This window comes from Magnolia sinica, chromosome 9, assembly GCF_029962835.1.
Source record: "Magnolia sinica isolate HGM2019 chromosome 9, MsV1, whole genome shotgun sequence".
Taxonomy (NCBI): domain Eukaryota; kingdom Viridiplantae; phylum Streptophyta; class Magnoliopsida; order Magnoliales; family Magnoliaceae; genus Magnolia; species Magnolia sinica.
This window is the reverse complement of record NC_080581.1, coordinates 23,751,102-23,761,660: the sequence shown is the minus strand read 5'-3', so window position 1 is coordinate 23,761,660 and position 10,559 is coordinate 23,751,102. Positions and strand designations below refer to the sequence as shown.

The 10,559-nt window shown below is 35.5% G+C and overlaps 1 protein-coding gene across 1 annotated transcript; it reads left to right on the top strand.

The window, feature by feature from the left end:
* Positions 1 to 217: 217 nt before the first annotated feature.
* Positions 218 to 2,512, top strand: LOC131254734 (amino acid transporter AVT6E). Its single transcript, XM_058255451.1, has one exon. The coding sequence runs from the start codon at positions 776 to 778 to the stop codon at positions 2,255 to 2,257; it is 1,482 nt and encodes a 493-aa protein (XP_058111434.1). The 5' UTR covers positions 218 to 775; the 3' UTR covers positions 2,258 to 2,512.
* Positions 2,513 to 10,559: the final 8,047 nt, after the last annotated feature.

The following is a 10,559-nucleotide window of genomic DNA, read 5'->3' as shown; positions in this document are numbered from 1 at the left end:
GCATCTTCCTTTGGTGTGGTCCTTCAATTTTAGTACGATACCTTAAAATGATCTGAGAAAAGTTTTGAACGGAGTGGATAAAACAATTACAGCACGGTGGGCCCCACAGATCCCTGCCCGGACGGATTCCCGTCTGGGCGGGGGTAGGACGCAATCCGCGTCCCTATTTTATTACCAATTAACAAAAACGAGTACAGTTTATCAATAATAAGGGTGTACATATTAATTCCTGAATACACAAAAACCCCGAAACGGGCGGAGTCTCTTTTCAAAAAAAAAAAAAAAAAACAGAAAATATTCGTTTTTTTTCTCTGTTCTTCAGGCATCTCAAGAGCAGTTAAACCCCAAGATCTAGGGTTTCTGCTCCTTTCAAAAAAAATAAATAAATTCAAAAAGTAAAAAAAAACAAAAAACAGAAATTCTCTTCAACCTCCAAATCTGTAAGTTCCCTTCCATTCTTGTATTGTTTGTCTTTCAGATCTGCAAAAAACCCATATTTTTTTAACCCATTTTTACCCTTCAAAATTCAAAAAGAAAGAGGAAAAAAACCCATGAAATCTCTTCAATCTATAAGTATGTAAGCTTCCTTCCACTCTTGTATTGTTTTCTATTAGATTTCAAGAAAACCCTTTTTTTTTTTCGTTTTTGACCCTTCAAAATTTAAAAAAGAAAGAGAAAGAAAACCCCAAATTTCTTCTATCTCCAAATCTGTAAGCTTCTCTTCACATTTTTTTTAAAATTTTTTTTAATTTTTTATTTTACCGTTTCAAAGAAAATGGACAGCAATTACTCAGCAATTCCTAGAAATTCTTACATAGAATTGCAAATACATGATGAAAGCGCTGACTTCGACCAATCCCTCAAAAACCCAGAATACCCAACCAATCTTTCCCTCAATTCGTTCCCCATTTTCAAAGGAAAGGACAATCCTGCTGTCCATCTTGAGCCTCTCGACGATGAGGATGGCACCGATGAGTTCCCTCTCATTGTTGATCATGCCGGGAATGGGTCAGGCATCCCGGGTGCTGTCTTCAATCTCACCACGTCGATCATTGGCGCCGGGCTTATGGCCCTCCCTGCCACCACGAAGGTCCTCGGCCTTGCGCTTGGATTCACCCTGATAATTCTCATGGGAATTCTCTCGGAAATCAGCGTCGAATTGCTCATCCGGTTCTCCGTCCTTCGGAAGGCATCGTCCTATGGGGAAATTGTCCAATTCGCCTTGGGGCGGCCAGCTAGGATCATATCAGAGATCTGTATAATTATCAATAATGCAGGTGTCTTGGTCGTCTATTTGATAATTGTCGGTGACGTCATGTCGGGGTCGCCCGGTCACAATGGCGTTATGGAACAATGGCTAGGACATGGGTTCTGGGATGATCGGCAGGTTGTGATTTTCATCATCTTGGTCATTTTCCTGGCGCCCCTTTGCTCACTGGAGAGGATTGATTCACTGAGCTTGACTTCAGCCGCCTCTGTGGCTCTCGCGGTGGTTTTTGTGGTTGTTACTTGCGTGATTGCAATGATTAAGATCATCGAAGGACAAGCAGAAGCTCCAAGGTGGGGCCCGGATATTGGGTCAAAGAAAGCGATTTTGGATCTCCTTGTTGTCATTCCAATAATGACGAATGCATACGTGTGCCATTTTAATGTCCAGCCAATCTATAATGAGCTTGAAGGCAGATCCCCTAAGAAGATGAATCAGGTTGGCAGGATCACCACAGTTTTGTGCATTGTGGTCTATGCTGCAACAGCTATATCAGGTTATCTGTTGTTTGGGGAACAGACTGAGTCAGATATACTGACCAATTTCGACAGGGACAACGGAATCCCTTTCAGTTCAGTTTTGAATTACATTGTCCGAGTCGGGTATGTTCTTCATTTAGTACTTGTTTTTCCTGTTATCCATTTCTCTCTGAGGCAAACGGTAGATGCATTGGCATTCAAGGGATCGGCTCCGCTCACGGAGAGTCGAAAGCGGTCATTGACATTGACAGTAGTCCTGTTAGCTCTTATTTACCTTGCGTCCACAATGATACCCAACATTTGGGTGGCTTTCAAGTTTACAGGTGCAACGACGGCTGTCTCATTGGGTTTCATATTCCCATCTCTCATTGCACTGAAGTTGAATCAGCAAGGAGAGAATTTGGAACACGGTGTCAAGATCTTGTCATGGGTGATGTTGGTGTTGGCAGTGTTGGTCAGCATAATTGGAGTTACCGGGAATATTTATAGCATCAATAGTCAATCTGAATAATTCTCTCTCATTATCGGTCTAATGGATCGATACAGAAGATCGCAAGGTCTGATGTTTTGTAAATTAGAGCTAGTCGGGAACATCATGCTCCATGCTTTGTGTTTGTTTGAAGAAGCTATCTGAGCTTTCCTTGTATGATTGGATTGTTGAACTTGAAAATGCTAATGGAGGTTTTCAGGGGGGAAAGAATGATGTGCTGTTTTGTAAGACGGTTTCTCTGTGCATTTGTTGATAATGGTAGATTTGATTATTGAAGCCTTTATTTGCATGGATAGGTGGGCCATCAACATGGGTCTGCATAACATTGTTTCAATGTTGCGCAGATGTTAGATGAAAGAGAGATCATTTTTGGTATTTGAAGTATATATATATATATATATATTTTAAAAGAAGAAGAAGAAGAAGATATAAATTTTATTTTTTAACACAGGTTCATTAGAATAATTACAGCTAGAGCTGAAAAGAAGCACTTTTGTAAGGTGTTCGAGGCAATTACCTTCATTGAATTGTAAGTTAGAGCAGCAGTTGAGTTGAGATTTATCATTTTCACAAATATGTACTGATGTAATTGTACAATGCCACAATTGCTCTACTGATATTGAAGCAATTCATGCCATTCTTTGCAGGTATTGTTTTCCTATTGGGTTTTGTTTCTTTGCATTGGAGATGTTGTGTAAAACATTTGCTATGGTACTGTCATCATGTGTTGCAAATAAACCAATAGATTAGGTGTGTTTGCAGGCACAATTGAACTGAATTGCAATTAGTATAAAGATTTGGGAATAATTTCCTTAGCATTCATATAGAGGGTTTGGCTCCATATTGCAATTATATTTCAAGTTGGACTCCAAAAAAATAAATATATGCATCGAACTACGGTTTGAAGCTACTTCCTCACATGAAAAATACTGTGGCATAATTAGTTTGTCCTTCCCTCTTGATTGAACTGAATGTTCGCAGCATTCGATCATCCAAACACAACCTTAGTTTATTTGTAAACGTGCCTTGAAATTTTTATGCCAAGAAGGCATTTATTACCCATGGCATTAGTTTATATTTGAGAACTTTTATACTGCTCAACTTCTTTTGGCTTGAAATCAAAACATTGGTTTAGATGCATCCGGTGTCATTTCAGGCTGAAATGTTTTCCAGATTGTATGACACTTCTTTCTGGCCTGCAGCATTGCATGTTCTGCTACGATTAATGGTAATGCTTTTTTTTTTTCTTTTTGTGTTATGAATTTTTATCATGTGCAGAATGTTAATGTTTTGTGATTTTTGAAGTTTTTCTTCTCTTTGAGGATGATGTTGAACCCACAAACTTTAAATGGCTGAATCTATGGTTTAAAGCTGAATTTATGGGAACCCATTAAGGCATCCTCCAACCGAGACATGAGAAATCCTTGTGTCATGGGTTCTCAAGGCATCTGAGGTGTTCTTGGTGGATTGTCCGATTCATTTCACTTTCTCAGCTCCAATGTGACATGGTTCTTGAAGATCTGGAGCAGCTTAGTGCTTGAATGGATCTGAAAATTTCTTTTTGCATGTTAATGAGATAGTTTTTGGTGACCAATGATTGCATTTCTTGAATCTTCTGTGATTCTCAATCCAACTAAACAGAAGGCTGATCAACTGATCAGTGTTCAGCTTTGACACCAATGTTAGAATATTTTTTCTTCCAAGACAATGCTCGACCATTGATAACACTTGGGGTGTGTCATAACCGTTATTTATCGGCCAATATGTAAATGGTAACCGTCGAGACTGTTATGCAATATGGGTCCAAAATGGGGCATCCATTAAAAAAACATTTCACTTTTTTATTATTATTATATTTTTTTCAATCTCAAAACATTCTTAAAGCATTCCTATACTAATTTCGACCACCCTTGACTTATTACTTCAGATTAAAACACTTTGATTGAGCAATTTGAGCAAATCAAAGCTTTGTAGGCCATTTTGGGGAAATTTTGAAAAAAGAGGGTTTCTATGTGTTTTTCCTTATTGAAAATGAAATGAATAGGAAGGCGAGCATAATGGTTGAAAAAAGCTAAATCTATGGGAACCCATTAAGGCATCCTCCAACCAAGACATGAGAAATCCTTGTGTCATGGGTTCTCAAGGCATCTGAGGTGTTCTTGGTGGATTGTCTGATTCATTTCACTTTCTCAGCTCCAATACGACATGGTTCTTGAAGATCTGGAGCAGCTTAGTGCTTGAATGGATCTGAAAATTTCTTTTTGCAGGATAATGAGATAATTTTTGGTGACCAATGATTGCATTTCTTGAATCTTCTGTGATTCTCAATCCAACTAAACAGAAGGCTGATCAACTGATCAGTGTTCAGCTTTGACACCAATGTTAGAATATTTTTTCTTCCAAGACAATGCTCGACCATTGATAACACTTGGGGTGTGTCATAACAGTTATTTATGGGCCAATATGTAAACTGTCGAGACTGTTATGCAATATAGGTCCAAAATGAGGCATCCATTAGAAAAACATTTCACTTTATTATTATTATTATTTTTTTCAATCTCAAAACATTCTTAAAGCATTCCTATACTAATTTCGACCACCCTTGACTTATTACTTCAGATTAAAACACTTTGATTGAGCAATTTGAGCAAATCAAAGTTCTGTAGGCCATTTTGGGGAAAATTTGAAAAAAGAAGGTTTCTATGTGTTTTTCCTTATTGAAAATGAAATGAATAGGAAGGCGAGCATAATGGTTGAAAAAAGCGAGCGTAATGGTTGAAAAAAGCGCCCCCCCGCCCCCCTTTTAAATCGGTTTTCTCCCCATTCTTTTTCACTTTTTTTTTTTCATTCTCAAAATGTTCCTATAAGCATTACTATACTAATTTCGACCACCCTTGACTTATTATTTCAAATTAAAACACTTCAATCAAGCGATTTGAGTGAACCAAAGCTCCATGGGCTATTTTAGGGAAAATTCAATATGCCTTTAAAAAAAAAAAAATTCTTATTGGAAATGAATTGAATGATGATTCAATCATGATGTTACTTTATTAGTTTTTAAATATTGCTGTTTATATTTAAAAACATATTTTTTAACTGATGTTGGGTATGAACGCTTTCATTTGATATATCACAAGCAGAAAACATACAATGTCCTTATTTGGGATTATTGACATGATTTTTCTATTTTTAATTTTTTAATTTTGGTGATTCCTGCTATTTATGAAAAATAACAATTTTTTTTTTAATTTTTTTAATTTTTTTTTTAAATTTTTAACTGATGTCGGGTATGAAATGCTTCCTTCTTATGTATTACAAGCAGGTGAACATAACCATGCCTTTATTTGGGATTATTGACATGATTTCCAACTTTTTTTTAAAAATTTCGGTTGATTTTCTGCTATTTATGAAAGTAGCAATATATATATATATATATATATTACTGATGTTGGGTATGAAATGTTACCATCCAATGTATTACAAGTAGATGAACATGACCATATCTTTATTTAGGGTTATTGACATAATTTTCTTTTTTAATTATTTATTGCAGTTCATTTTCTGTAATTTATTAAAAATAGTAAAAACTTTATTTATTTTTTAACGATGTTAGGTATGAAATTATTCCATTTGATATATTACAAGTAGATGAACGTAAAAATGTCTTTTTTTTGGGTTATTGACATGATTTCCTTTATAAAAAAGAAATTAAAAAAAATGGCTGATTTTTGTTATTTATAAAATCCAGTACTGATGTTGGGTATGAAATGCTTCCATCTATTGTATTACATTAGATGAACATAACCATGTCTTTATTTTGGATTATTGACATGCTTTCCTTTTTTCTAATTTCAGTTGATTTTCTACTATTTAAGAAAAATAGCCAAATTTTATTATTATTATTATTATTATTATTATTATTATTATTTTATTATACTGAAGTTGGGCATGAATACAAAATACTTCCATTTGATGTATTAGTATTACAAGTAGATAAACATAACCATGTCTTTATTTGGGATAATTGACATGATTTCCATTTTGTTCAACTGATTTTCTGTTATTAATATAAAAATAACAATTTTTTTTTTAATTTTTAAAATTATTATTATTATTTGTTTTAAATTGATGTTGGGCATATGAAATACTTACATTTGATGTATTAAAGTAGATGACGGGAATTGTCTCTTTATTTGGGACTTTGATATAATTTTCTTTTTTTTCATTTTTGTAATTTTGGTTGATTTTATGCTATTTATGAAAATTAGCAAATAAATTATTATTATTTATTGATGGCGGGGTATGAAATGATTCCATTTGATGTATTACAAACAGATGAACATGACCATGTCTTTATTTATGATTATTGGGATGATTTCATTTTTTTGTAATTTGGAATGATTTTTTACTATTTATGATTACTGATGTTGGGTATGAAATCCTTCCATTTGATGTATTACAAGTACATGAACATAGCCATGTCTTGATTTGGGATTATTGAAATAAATTTTAATTTTAATTTTTTATATTTATTACTAAATTTCAAATGTATAATGATTAGATGTTTATATTTTGTAATTTTAAGCGAGTGAGGAACTTTATAATTAATTTGATCTCGATTAAGGTTTAGTTGATTACTTTAGACTTTAGTTGAGTACTTTAGACTTCCATTTGGACGTATACTTGATATGTCAAACCTTCATTTTAGATCTTATTTTAAACTTTAATAATAACTAGTAAAACAATGGCTAACTAACAAAGAAGATTGGATGACAATATTGCGAAGAGGTGGGTGATAGTAAGCATCAAGTGAAGTACAACTATTATAATAGATTAATAAATATTATATATATATTACTAGTTGTTTAGATCAATTAATGTAGGGGCATTTTTACATCGGGCTCGAGTGGAGTTGCTTGTGGGATACATGGGCACACTCGGGGTGGGCGGGGCCCATGGGGGAGGTTTTGTGTTCGAGATTCCTCACCGGGGGTGATTAATGTGCATTTCACACCGGACTCGAGTGGGGTAGCCTGTGGAATGCGAGGACACATTTGGGGTGGGCGGCTTGTGTGAGACAGTACCCATATGATTTGGGGCCCACGAGCGGGGTTCGACCGAGGTCTTAACCCCTATGAGATAAATGGATTAATTCGCCATGCTTTAACAATTCGATCTTTTAGAGCAATTGGTTAATTGTCCTACATCAAATTGGTATAAGAGCAAGAGGTCTCGGGTTCGAGACTCCTCACTAGAGGTGATTAATGTAGGGGCATTCTCACACCGTCTCACCAGGGGTGATTAATGATATGTCCCGAAGGATCTGACATATGGTGTAGATGACGTGCGAGTTTAGGAGTGAGTTTGCGCAACTCTCGGAGAGAGATGCTCTCCCAGTCACACGCCTCATAAAGCGGATTCCTAAAGCCTTTTGGAGGAAGTTACTACTTTGAGATGTTAGGTGGGGCCCACCATGATGTTTGTGAGAAATCCACCCCGTCCATTCATTTTGCAAGATCATTTTAGTACATTAGACTAAAAAATGGAGTGGATCCAAAATGTCCAGTCATTTTGCAAGATCATTTTAGTACATTAGACAAAAAATGGAGTGGATCCAAAACTCTAGTATGTTGCACGAGAGGAAACAATGGGGATTCAGTAACTGTCTTTAAAACATTCATTTGGCAACAAAAGCTACTCATCAGCCTAAGTTTTTTGTGATTTTACTTCATCCCATTAGGAATGACCTCATAAACGGTTTGTATGACATATAAACATCAATTTAGAGCTCTGGAAGGTTTCAATGGTAGCAAGGTCTTTCTCCAATTTTTCATCTTGTATGGCCTACTCAAGTTTTGAATCTATCCCATTTTTTGGTCATGTCCTAAGATGATCTTGCAAAACAAATGAATGGGGTAAATTTCTCACAAACATCACGGTGGGCCCAGATAACATCCCAGCACACCTACTTCTTGCGACAGGTTTATACGAGAAACTCGTTGCCGAGCCTCTCTCCATGTTATCGGACACCGGTGTTGGTAGCGAGGTGGGTACTAATGGTGCTTTGTGTCCCCCATCATGATGTATGTATCCTATCCATACCTTCCATCCATTTTCCATACTATTTTATGGCATGAGCCCCAAAATGAGTAAGATCTAAATCTCATATGGACCACACCATAGAAAAGAGCTGAACACTTACCATTAAAAACTTATCAGGGGACACAAAAGTTTTGGATTAAGATGATATTTTCATTTTCTCTTCATCCAAGTGTGTGTGACTTAATCGACAGGTTGGATGACAAATAAACATTATGGTGAGCCTTAGGAAGTTTTTAATGTTGTGCATTCAATCACCACTATTTTCTTACGATGTGGTCTACTCGGGATTTGGATATCCCTCATTTTCGGACTAGTAATGGATAATAATCTGAAAAAACTAGATGGATGGCTTCCATAAAAACACACACACACACACATGTATATCATGCGGGGCCAACAGAGGAGCACTCTTAGTAAGCAATCGCTACATACGCGGTCAGTACGCTCAATCTGCTACCAGATTCTCGACGATTGTGTCCTACGTCTTATCTACATGGTCCATCCATTTTTTAGTATCATTTTAGGGGGTAAGCCCAAAAATGAGCAATCCAAGGCTCAGGTAGATCACACCACAGGAAACAACGGTGATAATGATTCTCACTATTGAAACTTTTCTAGGGCTCACCGTGACGTTTATTTATCATCTAACTTAGACATGAATGGAGAGAAAACACAAATATCAGCTCCCTTTAAAACTTCTGTGGCCCCCAAGAAGTTTTCAACGGCAAGAGTTTAATCCCCATTGTGTAGTCCACTTGAGCCTTGTATCTGTCTCATTTTTGGGTTTATATTCTTAATTCCCTAAAGTTATAACCTAAACCTAACCTAAACCTATAACCTAAACCAAAACCTATAACTTATAACCTATAACCTATAACCTATAACCTAAACTTATAACCTATAACCTAACCTTAACCTAAACCTAAAACCTAAACCTAAACCTATAACCTAAACCTATAAATTATAACCTAAACCTAAACCTAAAACCTAAATGTATTCTCAAATCCTTAAACCTAAACCTACACCTAATCTTAATCTCAACCCCCTAACCTAAACCTAAACCTGAAAACCCAAACCTAACCCCGATGCCGAACCCGAACCCGATTTCCTAAACCTAAACCTTAACCTATTCTCAATTCCCTAAATCTATAACCTATAACCTAAACCTTAACCAAAACCTATAACCCCGATGCGTGGATGAATGTGATGTGGATAAGATTGTTTCTGTTTGGATGGATGTAGTTTATGTTTAGATGATGTAGTTTATGTTTGGATGGATTTACTAGTTTGGGTTTAGATGGATGTGAATGTGAATATGATGAAATATATTATATAACAGGTGTATATCAGGATGAATATGATGAAATATATTGTAACAGGTGTATATGAGGAATTTTGTGCTGGAATATATATATTTTTTAAAAGAGACTTTTACCTATGAAAATTTTCGTAGGTAAAAGTTCTGTAAATATTTTTTAGTGACGAAAATGTTCGTTGCTAAAAGCCACCTTTAGCTACGAAATTAATTTTGTCGCTAAAAGGAAACTTCTCGATTTTTTATTTTTTGAAAATTCAAAACACCCTTTAGCGAAGAAAATTTTCGTCGCGAAAAGCCACCTTAGCTATGAAATTAATTTCGTCACTAAACGGAAACATCTCGACTTTTTTGTTTTTTTCAAAAATTCAAAACACCCTTTTGCGACGAAAATTTTTGTCACTAAAAGCTACCTTTAGCTACGAAATTAATTTCGTCGCTAAAAGGGTACATCTCGACTTTTTTGTTTTTTTCAAAAATTGAAAACACCCTTTAGCGACGAAAGTTGTCATCGTTAAAAGCCACATTTAGCTACGAAATTAATTTCATCGCTAAAAAGGAAACTTCTCTGCTTTTTATTTTTTACAAAAATTCAAAACACCCTTTAGCAAGGAAACTTTTTGTCCCTAAAAGCCACATTTAGCTACGAAATTAATTTCGTCGCTAAAAAGGAAACTTCTTTGCTTTTTGTTTTTTACAAAAATTCAAAACACCCTTTAGCGACGAAACTTTTCGTCGCTAAAAGCCACATTTAGCTACGAAATTAATTTCGTCGCTAAAAGGAAACTTCTCTGCTTATTATTTTTTACAAAATTTCAAAACACCCTTTAGCAATGAAACTTTTCGTCGCTAAAAGCCACCTTTAGCTACGAAATTAATTTCGTCGCTAAAAGGAAACTTTTGTGC

Bases quoted from the DNA above. Each gene is read 5' to 3' on its own strand.
- LOC131254734 (XM_058255451.1), top strand. From the start codon at position 776: ATGGACAGCAATTACTCAGCAATTCCTAGAAATTCTTACATAGAATTG.